This window comes from Rattus rattus, chromosome 8, assembly GCF_011064425.1.
Source record: "Rattus rattus isolate New Zealand chromosome 8, Rrattus_CSIRO_v1, whole genome shotgun sequence".
Classification (NCBI taxonomy): domain Eukaryota; kingdom Metazoa; phylum Chordata; class Mammalia; order Rodentia; family Muridae; genus Rattus; species Rattus rattus.
The window spans coordinates 95,639,393-95,659,501 of NC_046161.1; the positions used below are offsets into that span (position 1 = coordinate 95,639,393).

The following is a 20,109-nucleotide window of genomic DNA, read 5'->3' on the forward strand; positions in this document are numbered from 1 at the left end:
AAAAAATAAAAGTCACTCAAAGTGTGGCATCTGGGTCTGCAGGATTGGTATCACTTGGGAGAGTGTCGGAAAGCAAATTCTTGGGTTCTACTCTTGATGTATTGAGCTGGAAACTTTGGGAGTGGGGCTCAGAAATCTTTTTTTCTAATATTTATTTTTATTATCTTATGTGCATGAGTGCTTTGCCTGCACGTGTATCTGTGCAGCACATGTGTGCCCGGAACCCACAGAGATCATCAGATCAGATCCCCTGGAGTTAAGGATGGCTGTGAGCCATCGTGTGGGTGTCACTGATTAGATCTGAACATCTTCCAGAGCAGCAAGTGGTTTTAACCACTGAACCATCCCTCAGCCCCAGAAATCTATCTTTAACCACTGCTCCCAGAGATCCACCAGAGTGGATCACTGAGATTAGCCTCAGCTCAGTGGTCCTTGAGCATTGGCATGAAAATAAAATTATCCAGAGCACCCTTTGAACTTAGATTCCTCAGCACCTCCCCTAAAATTCTGGTTTCCTGTATCTTGGATGTAGCTGGGACCCCCAAAATGATTCAGGCTTAGGGAACAATATGCCATGCTTTGAGAACCATTGCATTTAGGCTTGTCGTTAATTCGGGGCCTCACCAGAGATTCACAAACCAGGGAGATTGTGGTCACCCCAAAGCTACTGTTTGACAGATTTGCTCATTTGCTTATCATTCGGAAGCATCACCAAAGACGAGGATAATTGGACAGAAACAACATACAACGCCCTGAGTAGCTGAAGAAGCAGGGGCTTTGGGTCCACCTGTCTTCTAACTTACAGCTCACTTTTGGAATCAGATTGCTACTTAAGGGACTTCTAGGGTTGAATCTGGACCTCATGATCCTCAAAAGAATCTTTTGGTCTCACTGGAAAACCATAACAAGGAAACAGAAGCCTTGCACTAAGAAAATAATACATGGATCTTTGTGATGTCTTCTCATTAGAGAGAAAGATGGCTAGCCTATGGTGGGAAGAGCTCTGGCCTTCCAAAGAGGTAGATACTGGCTTCCCATGGCTTCTCTGAGTTTTAATCTCTATAAAACCTGACAGTTGGTTAGGGCCGTGACTCTTGGCTTTGGCTGAGCATTAAAATGAGACAATCAGGTAAGGACGCTCCAAATATCCTAATGTCCAGACCACGCCCTATGCCAATTAAGTAAAATGTCGTCGCTATTTTAAACATGTCTCTAGACAATCTCCATGGAAACCACTCACACTTATATACAGTCAGCAGGATAAATACATCAAAGTGGAAAATTCTGTATGCATTTCTCCTTCACTCAAAAATTTAAGCAGAGCTCACTCCTGAAATCCCTGCTCTTGGGAGATGGAGGAAGGAGGTTGAGGAGATTCAAGGTCATTCTTGGTTACTTAGGGAGTTCAAGGTCAGCCTGTGTGATATGAACCTGGCTTTGAAAAATACAAAGTAACAGCAAAATAGATCAAACTAACCTTGGTGAGTTGGCCAAATCCTTGTGGCCATGAGGATTCCTTAATGGGGTCATTAGGAAAGGTCTCGATGGGACCTCGGTCTCCATGCCGGAACACCTAAGGAGAGATGTGCAGCAGCAACATTACAAACTTCCCCATGGGTTTTGCTTCTACTCGTTATCATAATAGACTTTCTTAGGCTCAGTCACCACCGTGTCTGTCTGCCGGAATCACAGGGGGAGCTTTAGAAGATTTCTAATGACAAAGTGCTTTCTCCCCAGTGATCTTGGTTTTGTTAGTTGGGCTTATGACTAAGGGTACCAGTCTTCTAAAATTTGGTTCAAATAAAACTCAAGTGAAGAACCACTGACACTGAGCTTGAGATAATAAATTATAAGATAAAAATGACTGGCTATTGGGATGCAAATATATACATATACTTATGTATACATATACATGTACATATATACACACATATACACATACACATATATGTATAATATATACATACACATGTATACATATACATACATACATATACACACACACACATATATATGTATATATAGAGAGATAGAGTCATGTATCCAAGACAATGGACTGGTGCATGAGCAGGCAGACTGAATAGAAATATTTTTCTCTTGGGCTGGAGAGATGGCTCAGTGGTTAAGAGTACTGACTGCTCTTCCAGAGGTCCTGAGTTCAAATCCCAGCAACCACACGGTGCCTCACAACCATCTGTAATGGGATCCGATGCCCTCTTCTGGTGTGTCTGAGAGAGTGACAGTGTACTCATATACATAAACTAAATAAGTGAATACATTTTTAAATAAATATTTCCTCTTAATTATGGCGATAGCAACAATGCTCTTTAGATTTTATGTATAATAGTTTTGAAATGACATGCATGATCGTGGACACTTTGGCTTAGCGATTAGTTTTAGGAGGTTTGGGGCAGAAGACTTACAGATCGGGGAATTGCGAAACCCAGATCTTAGCACTATAACAACATACTTTTGCATCTGTATAGGCACCTTGTTTTTCTCACATTTGTTTTTGGAGAGAGATGCGTGTACTTCTGAAACCTTGGTACTTTGATTCTAAAACACCTTTACAGCAGGGTGCCAGGCCGAACTCCATGCGATTTTATAATCAAGACATAAGGAAAGAAAAGCTCCCAAAAAGTAAACGATGAAGTCTGGTGTGCAGAAAATATTTACTAACAGAGAGGATGGTCAAATAACCCTTCTTTGATCTGAGGTCACCTCTGCTTGTCGCTTCGATTACCTACTGGGAGACCTCCTTGTATGTAAGCCAGGAGGCTGTGTTTCAGAACAGTTCAGTAGACCCTGAGGGAGGAGCAGCAGCCTCAAACTTTAATTACCTTTATGAAGGAATTACAGGATAGCAGGGAAGGCTTCCGAATTCAATGCTATGTCTCTGGCTTCTGAATAAAGTGAGTCTTTGCTACTCCAAACCAGTGGGACATTACAAGCTCACAGGACAGCCTATAGAACATAGAGGGGAACAGGGCAGAGGGTGCTAAGAAGCCCTTGGGGCAGGTAGGGAAATACAGCTAGGAAGTTTCCCTTTTCATTGAGAAGAACAGCTGCTGGTGCCAGTCTGTAGGAGTGACTTGGTCATGAGCGGGAACCACCAAGGTTTGCCATCAGTAACTCCATTTCTACAACCAGGCGTGTCTTAGGACTATTGGGATCCCACTCACTGCACTCCTCAGACCTTCTTAGGTCTGAGGAACTGAAGTTGTGGCATGGCGTTCAGAGATTTGCAACCTCAGATCCGTTTTTCAATCTCAGCACCGTACATTTTCAGAGGTCGATGGTTCTCCAGTGTAGGGAGCTGCCATGCGCACTGGCCTCTTGCTCACTAACTGCCCACAGTACTTCCTTGTTGCGGCAACTGGAAAGGCTAAACACCTCACCCCTGAGCTTGCCAAAGAGACGTCTGATAATCAGCATTCTACCAAAACAACCGAACAGCCCTGCCTGCCAGAGCTGAGCACTTCCTCCCGCATCCAAAGACAACAATCCTCCCCTCCTGTCTTCCACACTTGCTTCGGCTTGAGAAGCTGCTAAGTACTTCTCATGTTTCATCCCCTCAACCAGTTCTGCAACTTAGCCACAGTTCTGGTTAAATACATTTCCCAGCTCATTTTAAAAGGCCACGAGTCCAGGTTCTCAAGTCTGGAAGCAGGAGAACTAACCAGGCATTGGCCCCGTGTCTTCCACAACCACATCTTTGTGTGTGTGTGTGTGTGTGTGTGTGTGTGTGTGTGTGTGTGTGTGTGTTTGTCTACAGACGTGTATGGATGTCCTGCTTGGACCCATGTGCTCAAGCCTGTGTGTGCACAGGGCATGCTTTGAGCTCAGAACTTCTCAGTTCACTTGGACTATGTCTTGGCATTCTTAAGTCGACAGAAGGGACAGTTTCTCAACTCCACTATGTCATTGCTTCTAACCTCAGACAAGTAATTCTACTTTATCAAAACCTTTAGAAAACTAAAAGTGTGTCATTAGAGGGCAGAGGTTTCCACCGAACTAGTGAGGACAGCAACAGGAAGAGCCCCGAGACCATGAGAACCCCTCAAGTATACGCTCCTCCATGCTTTAAAGGGCTCTCCCCGGTACTCCTTTTGATTGGTTGTTTTGGTAATCTTCCTCTCTGTACCCGGATCTAACTAGGCAACCCACACCGGTTTGAACTTGTAATGATCCTCCTACTTTAGCTTTCCCAAACACTGGGTTGGCAGGCATGAGCCATCATATCTAGATTTCCTACTATCTCTCCTTACAACTCCCTGCAGGGCCCCCTGGCATTATTTCTGCCCACACCAAATCAGCAAACAGGCGCAGAGAGATTTGGTGAGCTGGTCAGATCTCCTGGTTCCCAGGAGGGCTGGTCCTCCATTACTGCCGCCACCCCAACCCCCTACTCAGTTACTCTCTTGTGAATCACAAGAGCTTTGTGAGTTACCCCTTAGGATCTGCTGTAGTCTAACAAGCCACCATGTTGCCCTTTCAGACTTAGAACTCGAGGCAGCAGAAAAACGTTGGGATGACCTTGACTCCAAACTCCAGTTTCGCACTCATCGTGAAACAGTTATTTTAAAACTGGGCCACCTCGCTCGTCCTATTTTCTTCTTTTAAAGACCTGAGAAAATAAACCCATTTGGCAGATAACGGGAACGTAAGATAGTATGGGTGGAAACAATGATTCTCACAGACAGATGCTAAGAGAGATAAGATGGACGGCCAGCTGTGCAACGAGTCAGTACGCAGCTACTGGCTGTGAGGAACATGTCAGAGGCCTAGCAAGCTCTTTCTCCGGGGCCCAGGAAGAAGAAGAAGCCAGCAGGAAAGGGAAGTGGTGTAAACTCTGTGCTACATTGCGTGTGAGCTGTAAACAGCAATGTCTGACACTCATTCTGGTTACCCAGGGCAAGTTTCAAACACCAGCTTTGTCAACCACTGCCCAAGTGACCCTGAGAAGACTCAAAGGTCGGTGTGTCTCAATTTCTCTTCCCAGCTAACGACAAAATCATTTTCTACCAGGCAAGAGCAATGTAAGAATTACACGTGTTGTGTGTGTGTGTGTGTGTGTGTGTGTGTGTGTGTGTGTGTGTGTGAGAGAGAGAGAGAGAGAGAACTGAGCACACAGGATGCATCCAGCAGTCAGAATTATTATGATGTTACACGTGTCAGTCACACACCTAACTGTCCCATATGCTTCCTTTCTTGCTGAAGGTAGTTTGCAGCATCCGGGTCATTACCCATAGAGCTTGGGAAAACAGCTTTCTCTTTCAAGAAACATCTCTATTAATATGTAATTATCTCCCCTGACTTGCATTTACCCCGAGAGCCATAATGCTTTTTTTGCCTCTACATTTGAGCCACTCTGCAATCTCGACGTGTCTGGAGAGGCAGCCTAAAATGTTCTGAGTCAAATACAGTCTCTCTAATGAGTTCAGTGCCCTGGAAATTTGCAAAGTGTGTGGACAAACAGGTAGAGACACTTTCCTGAGCTCACAAGCTTAGACGGATGACCTCCTGCCTGGTCAACACCAATTCTCAGGACCATCAGCTTCCAGCACACCTCTCTGCTGAACCTGCTGGTCGCCAGAGACACCTGCTGCTCCTGGGTACTCATGACTAGGGCGCCACACATGAGGGAGAAAAAGCAGAGGGCTGTGAGCAAAAGAACCTGCTTTTTCTTTCCCAGTGGGGGCATTTTATGTAGTGGCTGTCTTCACAAGCCAAGCCACAAGTTCTAGATGAGCCTCAAGAACAGGATTTATGGAATCCTAGGCAGTGAAAGACAAGGTCTAGGTCTTAAAGAAATAAAATACAAATGGCTCAGTGGTTAAGAGCACTGACCGCTCTTCCAGAGGTCCTGAGTTCAAATCCCGGCAACCACAGGGTGGCTCACAACCATCTGTAATGGGATCCGATGCCCTCTTCTGGTGTGTCTAAAGACAGCTACAGTGTACTTATATATAGTAAGTAAATAAATCTTTTAAAAATAAATATAATAAATAAAGAAATAAAATACAAAGAAACAACAACAAAAACTCTGACTCTCATGCAACAGTAAGATTGTATCATGTGCCTTTTGGGTCATTGGGAAGATTCAGCATAATAAGCAAAGTGCCTAGCATCTGGTAGATGCTTACAGCCTATTGGTTACACTTGAAATTCTACTTCAATTGGAGTTGAAAAGAAAAAGGGGAACAAGTCTTGGAAAGGCCAGGCCTGTGGCCAAAGGCATAACCTAAACACGCACAGTGGAGGTGAAAGCAAGTCGATGGTGTCTTCCAACCGAAAGCCACAAAGGAACATAACGGGTCTGCTGAGTAAAACAGCGATGGGTTTTGTGATTCTGAATCACTCGACAACACAGGCTTCTCTTGTTTTCATCGGGCCAAAGCCTGAAGCTTTGGAGGTTAAAAAAAAAAAAAAAAAGACTGAACTTAAAAGATATGTAAATACTTACTTGATCTTTTTGATTATAAAATTAACAACTAGAAAAACTAAAACAAGGCGGGTCACTGCGGTGAGCTGGCCACCTGAATGATTAGAATGATTAGAGTATGGAATCAGTACTTTTCACAACGACAGTCTGTACACTCACCAGAGGGGCTTCAGGACTTTCCATGGGTTTCCTTGAGCATCACAAGGGCTCCACGAGGCGTTATTGGCCCCATTTCCAGTGATGAATCACAGACTGGTTAAGTGGCTCACTAGAGCCACACAGCTAGCACTGGGTGGATCTAGCAAGGCTCTCAACCAATGGTCTGACTCTTGGGTCTGCACGTCTTGCTACGGTGATATGGAGGGTGCTGCCCAGAACCGTATCAATTACTTTCTGACACTCTCTATACACTCTATCTCCATGGTATCCTCATCTCTCAAGTAACCCAAATTAGAACTCACAGGGTCACTAGCTAGTCACCGTCTCCTGTAATACTTACAGCCAACCCACTGGATTCTGTGTGCACGAGTTAAAATGTTACCTCTGCTTTCCCATTCTGGTTGTCATGCCCAACTTTAAGTTCGGGGAAGTTGAAACTCAGCTGTTTCCCTTAAATGGTCTGGTTCTGCTCCTAGACCTGGTCAACAATAGTGGACCTGAGTTAGTAAAAATCTGTGCTTTTCTAGGATTCGCCTTCAATATCTATTCTAGGGAAGTGCATTAGAAAACTAACTATGGGGCTGACTGCTAACCCTTGAAGAGAGCGAGTGAAGTAGATGGGTTAGTCTTGGAGACTAGCATCATGCCCAGGTCCAGCCTTGATTGGGAGGTTACTCAGCCTTCTGAAGAGACAATGTGCACAGGGCTCGGAGGCTCTTTGAGCCAAGAACATACCATGACTCAGGTAAAACCCTGAAGAAATAAGGTCATCCATGAAGAATAAAAGGAAGCATTGTGAGTCATTAGTCGTTTCTTTATAAAGGCCCAGAGGAACAACATAGAATTTTTGTCTGTCTGAGATCACCTGACTTGTGGTTTTTCTCTGGCTGAAGGGGGAGATGCTTTACGACAGGCCTTCTCTCTTTCTGGTGGGATAACACGATACACGAGACTATTGTAAATACGTGTGCAGGAGCTCAGTAGGTATACATGGAGGGGCTGGGGTGGGGTGGGTGGGGTAAGCAAGAGTGACCCTGAGTGATAATTACCACAGTAGGCTGACACATACACTGAGACTCTCAGCCTCACTACTTCTCTCTACAAAGTCGAAAAGACCAATTCTCTACAGACAGTCTGGGGAGGTGGATGCCATAGTCGCCCCAGGAAGCAGTTTGCAAGTAGATTCCTTCCCTGAAATCTATAGTATCTGTTAAAGATGCACTTCATTAAACACTTTAAGGAGACTCTTTTAACACATCTAAACCCATAACAGAGTTCATGTTTTTTCCATCCAACTATTAATAAAAGGTCAAAACACAATTTCAGGGGTTGGGGATTTAGCTCAGTGGTAGAGCGCTTGCCTAGCAAACGCAAGGCCCTGGGTTCGGTCCCCAGCTCCGAAAAAAAGAAAAGAAAAAAACAAAACAAAACAAAAAACAAAAACAAAAAAAAAAACACAATTTCATGGGAACTACTTTTTTGAGGGGGCGGAATCTGATATTTTTTTTTAAAAGATCATGTGTCATATCAGGGTGGTGGCGCTCGCTTTTAATCCCAGCAGTTGGGAGGCAGAGGCAGGTGGGTCTCTGAGTTCGAGGCCATCCTGGTCTACAGAGTGAGTTCCAGGACAGCCAGGACTACATAAAGAAATCCTGTCTCACAAAACAAAAAACGAACAAACCAAAACCCCCAAATCAATCATCAGTCAATCAATTGACCAATCAATCAATCAAACAAACAAAAAACCCACAAGAGATCCTGTAGGACTGGTAAACGGTGAACTGCTCAATAGTGCTCGCTGTGCAAACCTGACGCTTGACTTCCATCCTGGAACTCGGTGTGGGGAAGAGAAATCAACTCCCAGAAGTTGTCCTCTGACTTCTACGTATGCTCCACAGTATGTGTGTGTCTGATGTAGTGCTGGGCTGAGGACATATGCTTTCTGGTTGCTTGCCTTGCATGTATGAGCTTAGGATCGATGCAAGAGACCTAGGTTCACCCCACCCCCAGCACTACAAAAAACAACCAATCAACCAAAATAAAATAACCATTAAAATAACCATGGGCGATTGACTGTTCACAGGCAAGACTAAGAACCAGGGGCAGTCTCCCTTCCTTACAGCCAAAAATAGCTTTTCAGAATTAGAGATTTATTTTTCTTGGACTATGGAGGAAAACAAGGAAATGATTTACAGCATCTGAGTCAGGGTAGTTTGACAAACTGCGCAATCACCTCAGACTAGCTCCAGGTTCTGGGGTATACGCACTCAACAAAAACACGGTCGGAGTAGCACAGGTTCAAGACCTTTTCTACCTCTGCAAATGTCATCAACTTGCCTAACCACTTTTACTTGTGTCTCCATCTTGAAAGTAGGAATAAGTTTGGTGGGTTTTTGTCTGTTTTTGTTTCTATGTTTTTTGAGACGGCATCTCCTGTAGGCCGGGTTGGCTGGTCTGGCACTGGCTATGAAGAAATTCTGATCCTTCTGCATCTACCTCCTGAGTGATGGGGTCACTAGATTTTTGGGTATGTATTACCTGGAACTCACAATGTAGATCAGGCTGGCCTGGGATTAAAGGCATGCACCCCCACGCCGGACTAGGCATTTTTTTTATTTGTTCTCTTAGTAATCTGAGGGTTTCTCTGAATGTTCAAGGTAACTATTTATATACAATAGTCACTATAATCAATCAAAATAAGAAAGCGAGAGCTTCTGGCTGATATCATCAGAGAGAAGTTGTTTTGTCAGAGGCCAAGGAAGTTGCATTAAATTGCCCATCATTGAGCATTCATAGGAGGAAGCCACAGTAGAAAACATAGTTAATGTTTGCTTTATGCAGTATTGGTCAACTTTTGAGTTGTGAGACAGCTAGCTACCTTTGTAGCCTGGCTTTTACTAAGGTAAGAATTTAACTGCTAGTCGCTGACTGTATTTTAACTGAGAGTGGAGAGGCAGAAAGGAGGGGGAAGGAAACCCACAAACTTCGACAGCCAAGGCAAGTTATCTGGGCTGTGGCTGTAACTCAGAGGGGCACTCTAGTATCTCAGAGAAGGCTGCCATTAGGCTAGCAGTTTCTGAGCACAGCATGACAGGATCAGCAGAACAGAGCACAAGGCCACAGTCCCTATCCCTCCCAATGAGAGCTCGCTGGCAAGGACGCCATGCGTGGAAGGGAAAGAATAAGTCGCTCGGGTGTTCCTGCAGAAGGTACAGGGTGTAATGTTGCTTTATCAACACTGAAGCCACACAGCTGGCGAGAGGTTTGCCAGAAAGAGGACTTGATGGCTTCGGCTTTCTCCTACTCCTTTCCTGACTCATGGCCAGGAAAGATATACTGGGTTAAGAATCCTAATTTATGTAAAAGTAAAGATTTTCTGTAGAAAGAAAAGAATCTCCTGAATACCTCACGTTGGCAGGAAAGGAACATCATGTTTAAGTGCGAACTAGGAAGCATCCTTTCTTTAAATAATGAAAATAGTTTTTGATTCTTTTGCAGAGGAGAGGAGGTGAATCCTTTTAACTTTGAAAAGGCTCTTTCCATATGATTTTTTAAAAAAAGTTATTACTTCTTTATTTTATGTATATGAGTACACTGTAGCTGTCTTCAGACACACCAGAAGAGGGCATCAGATCCAATTACAGATGGTTGTCAGCCACCCTGTGGTTGCTGGGATTTGAACTCAGGACCTCTGGAAGAGCAGTCAGTGCTCCTAACCACTGACCCATCTCTCCAGCCCCTTCCCATATGTTTTTAACACCCAACTGTATATATATGTTTTCCTTGACAACAGGCAACACACAGCCCTTTCTTCCTTTTCAAGATTTGTCACAGTTACCATATGTAGGGAAAAGCATAGTTTTAATGATCAACTAAATCTTTTATCTGATAGTCACTATGAAATTCTGTATTCCGTTTCTCTTTTGTGCTACCAGACATACAACTCATACACTTCAGAGTCATGATAAACATGGGAGACTTAACTTCAGAGAGTGACTGCTCTTTGTTTGCAAACTAATGATCGCTGAATGGAAAGAGGCCAGGCTAGCTCCTGGCGTTTGAACGTTGCGTTGAGAGTTCTCCTGAAGTGACATTATCAGTTCAAAGGCATCGGACCAGAGGTCAGCTGTAAAGAAACAGTACCATCGACAGCAAAGGAGACTGCTATCTTCACTAAAACAAACTTGTGCGACTCTTCACTTTCTGGGTCTGAACAGTGCCTGCTTTTCGGCAGATAGCAGAAAGGAAACATGCAAGGTGACATTTGGTTTCTCTGACTCTCTGGTGAACAGGAAAAACAATGAGAAGAAAAAAAAAAAGTGTACTTACCAATGTCACAAACTTCAACTCCTTGGCTTGGCCTGGGTCCAGGCGGAGAGATAGCAGGAGCAAGAAGCCAAGGGTGAGGCTTGCTGTCCCGACGAGGTGCAGAGGGACAGCTCTCATGGTGGGGGAAGAGAGCTGCTTGTGGCAGCTGTAGGAGGTGCTGCACTTCAGAAACCTTCTGGAGGGAAGTGCCTATTTAATCAAGAGATTGGCAGGAAGGCGGAGCCACATTCTTCCCTAGTAGGATTGCAAGAAGGGTGGGGCAGGGCTTGGCATGCAAATAATGCCAGGTCGTGTGTGTGTGTGTGTGTGTGTGTGTGTGTGTGTGTGTGTGTGTGTGTGTGTGTGTGTGTGTGTGTGTTTCAGATCAGCCTCCTCCACTTCGATTAGGACCCCGAGGCCCAGCGCAGGCACAGCTCAAGGCCTCTGCTCCTGCCCCGCCCTCTCTTCTGCTTTGGCCCATCTTTATCTCTTCCAAGGCTGGATGCTGCTGCTTGGCAGCGAGCGGCCTTTGGGAAGAAATCCTCCCTGCCTCTGGAAGGTTTAGGATTCAGCTCAATGTCTCAGGAAGCCTCAGTTATGGGCGTGTGTTAACACGATGAGGCTCATTCTCCTGCCAAACGTGGTGTCTGGCCTTAGTCTCTCAGGTAGCCAACCAAAGTGGTTTAAAGTGGCAGGAAAGAGAGGTCGAGGGCACACGGAAGGTTTCTCTTCATGCCTTAAGGCATCTGGGAGCATTGGGATCCTTTGCAGCATTGCAAAACTGGGTCCTTTAGAAAGCAATAATAAAGGTTCACAGAGTCCCCACCCCACTCCCAGCTTCCGTCAACAGCTCCGACTGAACGAACAGCATGGGTCACAAACCAAAACCAAATAGCACCAAAGGGACAGACAATCGGTCTGACAATCGGGATTAGGGCAAACTGAAGGAGGGTTGGATAGGTTTGGAAGTGAATTCGACAGGAATACATTATGTCCATGTATGAAAAGGGTTCGGCGAGACCCATTATGATGTGTAACTAACATGCTAATAACAAACAAAAAAAAAAACAAAACAAAACCAGAAAACAAGCGAGCAGACAGGCAAATCCAAAGAAGGCCACACTGCTTTGCCCTGTTGACAGTCAGGAACGTCGGTGATGAACCTTTCATTCTGGGGGAGACACACCCTGGACTCTCTAGCCATGACCTCGTTGGGACTCTATGGAAGAAGATGGAATGCACTGAAGAAACTTGGCTTCCGTCTTTTTTCCCTCTCCCTGGCAGTCTCATCACTTCCGGAAGCAACATCAGTTGGAGAGGCACAGGGAGGATCGGCAGGTGATGTGGGCGGAGCGACCTGCTGTGATGTTTCCGGCCCAAGGAGGAAAGGAGAACAATGGTTTGCCCACAGCATCCTCAGCATTTCATCAAGCTTACCTGGACGGCTGGTTGCATCGCCCTGTGGTCATAGGAAGGTGGTGTGTGGGAGAGCTGTGGTTCTTCCGGTTTGGGGAAATAAGAATCTATGTATGGGTGGTAGGATTATGCATTTAGAGGGACGTTTGGGCTTCTCTTTGCCGGGTTGTACTCTCTACCAAATAGCTCCATTTTGATCCTCACCGCGTGCGAGGCTGAGACGGAGGCAGAGACAGAGACTGCCCTGCGCTGTGGTTTGCAATGTCTTCTATAACCTCGCGAATCTAGACACGTGCTACCCAGCTTGTGTCACATCGCTGTTTTCCAACATTGTGAAACCCTGGGGGAAGTGAAACCTCTCTGCAAGAAGTAGGTCACTAGGGACAAGCCTCGAGGTTTTAAAACTGGACACTGCTTTCGACTCACTCTCGGCTTCCTGTTCTGTCAAGATGGAAAGAGTCTTAGTTGTATAGTCCAGCCACAACGATGGACTGTAACTCCTTAGCTCTTAAGCCCTTACCCGGCATGTGTCTCTTGGATTGCTTCCTGTCAGGTAACTCATCACTGGAACAAAAGCAACTAGAACATCCAGACCAGGGCAGACTTGCCACATTGTATCAATCCCTGCAGTGTTCAGGTAGTAACAGAAAGCAATCTCCACAGTTCACACAGGCTTCGTTAGCTCGGAACTCTTGACTAGTTCTGGATCCCCAATTCTGTGGAGCACCCTAAATTCTCAGATTTCAGCCTCAGTTCTCTTTCTGACTCCTTTGTTCCCTACCTGGGCCATGCCTGGAACTACTGTAGTTATGACCTTTGCCCTTCCTGATAGAGGCTGTGGTTCAATGAACTATCTGTTTCATAAACTGGGTAAACATTTCTAATCCTTAGTTTCTCTGATATCTCCTTTGGGGTTTCCTAGCCCTCCCCAAACAATAACATTTTAAGAAACGTGAAATATTAGCCTTTTTCTGGGTCAAAAACTACAAAACTTCCATTTACCACAAGGAATAAAAATGTGTTTATCGGGGTTGGGGATTTAGCTCAGTGGTAGAGCGCTTGCCTAGGAAGCGCAAGGCCCTGGGTTCAGTCCCCAGCTCCGAAAAAAAGAACAAAAAAAAAAAAAAAGTGTTTATCTTCCTCAACTTGTAAAACATTTATGCAAATGTTTTAATCCCTCCACCCCTAACAGTTAAGACAAAGGCCCTGCTGCACCCCCAAATTTAGCTTCCCTTCTGCTTTCCTTCATTCCATTCCCACAGATTCTTTTTTACAAATTTTTATTTATTTAATGTATGAGTGCTCTGCTGCATATGAGGGCTCTGCTGCATATACATCTGCCTGCCTGAAGAGGGGGGAATCAGATCCCCCTATAGATGGTTGTGAGCCAACACGTGGTTGCTGGGAATTGAACTTGTGACCTCGGGGAGAGCAGCCAGTGCTTTTAACTGCTGAGCCATGTCATCAGTTACCCCTCCCCTACAGATCCTTTTAAGATGAAGCAATCGAGGAAGACTGTGAGGTAGGACTCCAACCAATGGGGAAAAGACAGTCATCATATGTGTTCGAAAAAAAACCAAAGGAACGTCAGGTCCCATGTGCTTGCTCTCATGCTTTTGGGAGTGGCAGACCCTCTCATCACAAGTACACTGTTACCTGGTTCCAGATATTTTAATTGGAGTGGCGGTTTTGTGTGAGTGTGTGAGTGTGTGTGTGTGTGTGTGTGTGTGTGTGACTCTGAACTTATTCCTACCATCAAGAACAAGGCTTTATTAAAGTCAGAACCAGAGAAAAGGCTGCTTTAACCAAAACATCTCAAATGCGATTTCTGTTGACTTATATTTTCTGGTGGCTTATATTTCACTTCTATCAGTCTTTATGAATCTTAGTCTTTGATCACCAAGCTATAAGGAGAGAACAGTTAAATTATACCTGTAGAGGGCTAGAGTCCTGGCTCCGTGCTCAGTGTTTACAGTTCTTTCAGAGAACCTTGGGTCCATTCCCAGTATCCAATCATTTGTAACTCCAGCTCCAGAGGATCTGATGCCCTCATCTGGTCTCCACAGGTACTCCCACATACGTGACAAAGACAGACAGACAGACACATACACAACTAATAAATGAACAAATTTAAAAACAAGTAAACTAATCATTGGGCTAGAGAGATAAATGGATCAGTGGTACATGGGTCTAACAAAGTGTTCAATTCCCATCTTCAGGGGATCCCACATGACTGGCCTTCAAGGGCGCCTTCTCCTTCATGCACAAGTCTATACATGTACAGAAATATACAATTGGATAATTTTCTAAAATTTGAAAAGATTGTTGTACATGTATAGTCTTTTTTTAAAAGATTTATTTATTTTATTTATACAAGTACACTGTAGCTGTCTTCATGCACATGAGAAGAGGGCATTGGATCCCATTTACAGATGGTTGTGAGCCACCATCTGGTTGCTGGGAATTGAACTCAGGACCTCTTAACCACTGAGCCATCTCTCCAGCCCCACGTGGTCTTAAAAATCCTAAGTACCATGAACTTGAGTCTGAAAGAACATCAAGTAAGAAACAAACAAACAAACACAGCTTAGACCCTTCTGTGGAGATGTTGGGAAGAACCAGGGCTAATGGGGTATAGTAATATGAGTGACAGATTTCTAGAAAGAAGCTGTGGCTTCAAAGGATGATTGACTGATTAGAGCTGATGTGTGCACGATGGAAATGCTGCAGAGCCAAAGCGGGATTATCTTGGACTAATGTTAGCCCTGTTAGCAATTATTTATTCCCGACCTCTGGATGTAAGGTAACATTCTTTGACTGTCAGGTAAGTCCTTTGAAAGGTATAAATGAACCCTCACCTCCACTAAAGTGCGAGCTAAGACTGTCATCAGCTAGCATCTGACGCCTGAAGTGGACGCTTCCCAGCTCCACTCTGACGCCTACGTCATCTTCCCACTAGGGTGTCTGAAAAGTGTCTTGATTCACGGCTTCCTTCACTTGGTTTCTATAAAGCTTCATGAAACTGGTACCATGTTGGAACCTGGAATTTGGGGCGATCTAAAACTATTCCCAGGCTAGGGTCACTCATGTTTCACTCCAGAATCTCTTATCCTTTTTGAGTTGAGAGCTGTGTTTTTGCCTTATAAGTGAGGCTTGTAAAAAAAAAAAATTAGATGCTTTTCTGTAAGTCAAAGCAAGCAGTGGTTTCCCATGATTAGAGCGTAATACAGTCTGACTCATTGTGTCCTATACTACTGTTTATTTCTTCATATGTTGTATGCCAACCTTTGGTTAATGTGGCTCTGGCAAGTCCCATCACTGGAACAAGTTGGGGCTTTTTGGAAAGCCTCCGCTCAGATACAAATCTGCATACAGTCTGCTCTTTAGCAAGTGCTTCTCAGGATCAACAAAGAGGGGGAAGAAAAACAATCAGGTCTGGGCAGAGGGAGAGCTGGACTGCAAAGCCTTGTTAATGGATGTTAAGCAGCCCTGCTGGGTATTTTAATGACCTTTGAGTTGTCCTGAATCCGGAAGGAAGTCAAGGTTGTTTTTACATCTGAACTAGCCAGGTTTCTAAAGATGGGCTGAGAAGAGGATGGGCTGAGAAGACAGCTCAGTGAGTAAAGGTGCTTGTTGCCAAGCCTGATGACTTGAGTTCGGTTCCCACAGCCTACTCGACAGAAGAAGTTGTACTCTGGCTTTCACACAACAAGCTGTGGCATACGCAAAAATCAAATGAACAAGCACACAAACAAATATAAAAAAGATCTGGGAAGAATCAACCTAGAATATGGGGGCGGGCATTTGGGTGACGAGACATAAATCTGTGGCAATGAATAAAAGTGTGTAGGAAAGACTGTGATGGACCTAGGTGGATTGAAGGGCGGTAAGCGCCTTGAATTTGAATGATCTGCTGATGGGCAAATAGCATGGGTGTGTGTGGGAGGGGGGTGGGTTATAGTCGATCACCAGATAGGAATGCTGCCTAACCTGTCTGGGTGCTGGTAGTCTTCACAATGATATTATTGGATTTCTAGCACCTTATAGACTTCTAGCCGATGAGAGTATTGATTAGCAAACTGTAATTATAAAGGCAAGTTCCTACATCTGCACCTTGGTCTGGCGTGAGCTGCTCCCAGGCAGCATTTAATGTAAGATGGGTTTAATTAACATAGGTGTTCTGCCTTCAATCTAGCTGTGTGTCCAAGTGCATGTGAACGTGTGTGAGCGGGCGTATGGGTGTTTGAGTGTGACTGCAGGTGTGAGTGTGTGTGTGAGTGATCGTAGGCATGTGCCTTTTCTTCTCTCCATGACATCACGTACATTTTTATCACTTAGTGTTCTCGAGTGTCCCCACATACAGCATCATCAAAGTAAGGGATTTATACCTCAGGGAGCTTGTTACATAGGCAAGCACAGTCAGAGAAAAGAAACTACCAAGAAACTAGTTATATTTGTTAAGTTTAAAGGGGGCTTGCCAGTGGAAACTTGTTTTATAACAGATCGTTTTTTGAATTTGGTGTTTTTTGGCCATGTGGAGAATTAAAGCATCAATACCTGTTACAGCGTGGATGGAACTTAAAACTCTCTGAGAAGGCAGCGGCCAAGGACCTCACACTGCAGGATCTACTTACCTTAAATGTCTCAAATGGGGAAGTCTTAGGAATAGCAAGTAGTTTCTTAATCTTCTGCCTGGGGAAGAGAGGGAGGTGTCAGATATTGGGATAAGAGCCACAGGCCATGTGGTCTCTTGGACGTTGTGACAATTCTCTGGTGCGTGTATAGCTCTGAACGTCCTAAAAGTACTGAAAGGTTCATTTCAAATGGATAGATTGTACGGTATGTATATTATATGCCAATAAAGTGGTTAGGAAAGGGACCCAGGACACAACCAGTGAAGGAGGACTTGGGGACCTAATTGAATGTGCCGCCAACATTCTACTGTTTCATACAAAGAGGAAAATAGGAGTGTGCGTTGATAAATAACCATACTTTGTGGAGATTTAGCACTGATGGCAATCACGACTGAGTGAGTTGGAAAAACAAGGATCCACACTGGTACGTGACAACCTAGGGTCTTAGGGTTGTCTGCTGCTTTGAAGCAAATAAACCAACTTAGTGGCTTCAAATGACCTGTAATTATCATCTGACATATCCCCTGGGCCAAGAGCCCCGGGAAAGCTTAAGAAGGGCTTTGCATGAGGCCTCTCACGAGGCTGCAATTCGGTGTCATCCAGGCCTGGGGTCACCTGCCAGGCCATGTCGTTAAGTGAGACTCTGTTGCTTCCTTGTTCACTGGCCCCGCAACGTGTGGTGGTGTGGTTCTCTGGGTGCACCAGCCCGGAAGGCAGGAGAGCATCATCATGGGCCATCTTTTCAGTAATTCTTAAGCACGGTCATAAGCACGAATCACCTGGAAAGCTTGCTAACACAGGAATTCTGAAACAGGAAGTTCAGGTGAGTAACCGGCCAGGGCTTCGTGGTGCCGGAGACAGAATGAAAAAATGTCAGCACTGTGTATCCTGTCTTCACTTAAAATGGATGCCTGCTTCTCCTGGATTGTTTAAAACTAACTTTAAAAAGTTTGTTCAGAGGGCAACTTGTAGGCCCTCTCCCTCCACCAGGGGGTGACAAGGGTTGAACTCCTCAGGTTTTCAGGCTTGGTGGCAGGAGTCTTTGCCCACTGAGCCATCCTACCAACCATAAAATGCCCACCCTTATGATGATGATGATGGTGGTGGTGATGATGATGATGATGATGTATTCAGAGTTTGATCATTTATTTGTCCCTCTTAAAAACTTGTTTTTGACTGCACTCAGACTTAGAAGCAGAAGCCCTTAGGGAGGACAGCCTACACTCTTTCGAATCTGTCCCTGGTGTTTTTCTTTGGCTTCCTTCATTCTCTTGCCCATAAGTTTGCTGTATCCTGCAGCCTCCTTGTTTCCTTCAGCTGTTTCTTCAGAGCAATATGTAGGCGTTTGGGTTGCAGGATACGTGGAGGAACAAGACGTTGACTCACGGGCGCTTCGTCTCTGGACTTCTTTCCTTCTCGGTTTAAAGGGGTTTTTGACAGCACGCGGGTGGACATCATCCTCTTTAGAAGACTGAAGAGCTTTTGGGCTTGGCTAATGCTTTTGGGCCCTCAAACCGTTGAGGCCCATTAGCATCTACCAGTCTGGGACTACCTGACTGCTTTTTCAATAACCCACTTGAGAACACTCAGATTGGCATTCACAATGCATCCACAAAGAGACTGGCACTTCCTCCCGTCTCCTGGCCCGTAACAGGAGTGCCCCTTACTTAACAGTAAGTGCACTCTGCCATTCATCACGATGCCGTGTTTCATGGGGAAGCCTCCTTTGTCATTCCCACCACCGATTCTGACCACATAATCTTTCCGCTCTTCACCTAGAGCATCGGCAGCTACTGCTGCGGTCACGCGCTCCTCCAAGAAAGTGTGACATTTGCGTTCATCATTCACTTCAGTGAGCCTCTGATAACCGGAGACTGGGAGGAGATATTTAGCTTCAGCTTGACATGGCTGACCACCACAAGAAAGAGGACCCATTAATTTTTTTAAAAAAAAATATTTTGTTAAAGCAGTCATGTTGATAGTGAGGGTTTTTTCTGTTTATTTTTTGTTTTTTGTTTTTTTGTTTTTTTTGACATCCATTGAATGTGGTGCCCAAAGGGAATGGCCCACGGAGGACCTTCCTCTGATTTCCAGCTGTGACTCTAATGTTTGGGAGACTGGCCATAACTGCTTCTGTTCCCCTTTGAGATGAAAGGATCTAACTTCTCCTCAGCAAGGAAAAGCAGGCTTGGGTGAGATGAAGCAGAGGTTTGATAATTGCTCTGAGGCTCCTGAGTGGAAAGGAACCGCCTGCTTTGATCTCTGAGGCTGAGCAAAGCAGACTTCAAGCCACCCCCGTGGACTTGGCCTACAGACAGCTGTCCTCGTACATTTTCCTGTTCATAATAAGAGGGTCCAAGTACATTCTAGACCTTATCATTATACCCATAGATAAATGTACCTACCTGAATCCCCCAGTCAAAGAAGCCTCTCTTTACAGCAGATGGAGCCCCTCACAGGAAATTACAACTGGATAGAGTGCAGAGATCAGTGGATCACAGGGAGCCCAGACTCAACTGATAAGAGCTACATCGCAGCTCCTACACTTACGGTTCAGAGAGCATTGGTAAAGAGGACTGGAAAGACCAAGACCCGATTTGAAAAGTCTCTCGTAGAAATGGCTGTCGATGGTACACATGACAACATCAATAGACAAGCTAACAGGGAAGAGGAAACTCTCACTGCGTCCCACCCTAGACAAAGAACTACAGGCAACTGTAGTTCAAACATCTGAGAGGAGGATTAGCCTTTCCCAAGGATGGGCTGCTAGTTGGCTCTCCAATGCAAAGCGGTCTTCTACATACACACCAACAAGGAAAATGGACCCAGCAGGTTGGATTTAGAGATTTGTGTGTGTGTGTGTGTGTGTGTATGTATTTATATATATATTAAAATAAAAAGAGGCTATCAACCTGAGAGTGGAGGGACATGAAAAGAGTTGGTATGGGAAGTTGGGAGGAGAGGAAGGGAGGAGAGGGAAAGGAGAAAGTATAATGTAATTATATTTTAATTAAAAAATGTGTGAAAAGAGATTTTAGTAACCTGAGGGAGCAGAGCTCATGGTGACATCATGTAGGAGTTCTGGAGACATGGATGGAGTTCTGCAGCTCCGAAGTTGTCATGCAGGAACAAACGTCATTCATTCAC

The 20,109-nt window shown here is 44.8% G+C and overlaps 1 protein-coding gene across 1 annotated transcript in view; it reads right to left on the reverse strand.

The window, feature by feature from the left end:
* Acp3 (acid phosphatase 3) overlaps positions 1–11,168 on the reverse strand; it is a 44,846-nt gene extending 33,678 nt beyond the window's left edge. The window contains exons 1-2 of the mRNA XM_032911180.1: positions 10,934–11,168; positions 1,478–1,573 (exon numbers count right to left, since the gene is read on the reverse strand). Coding sequence (XP_032767071.1) covers positions 1,478–1,573; positions 10,934–11,050 — 213 coding nt within the window. The 5' untranslated portion in view covers positions 11,051–11,168. The remainder of the gene's footprint in view (positions 1–1,477; positions 1,574–10,933) is intronic.
* Between the last annotated feature and the right edge of the window lie 8,941 nt (positions 11,169–20,109).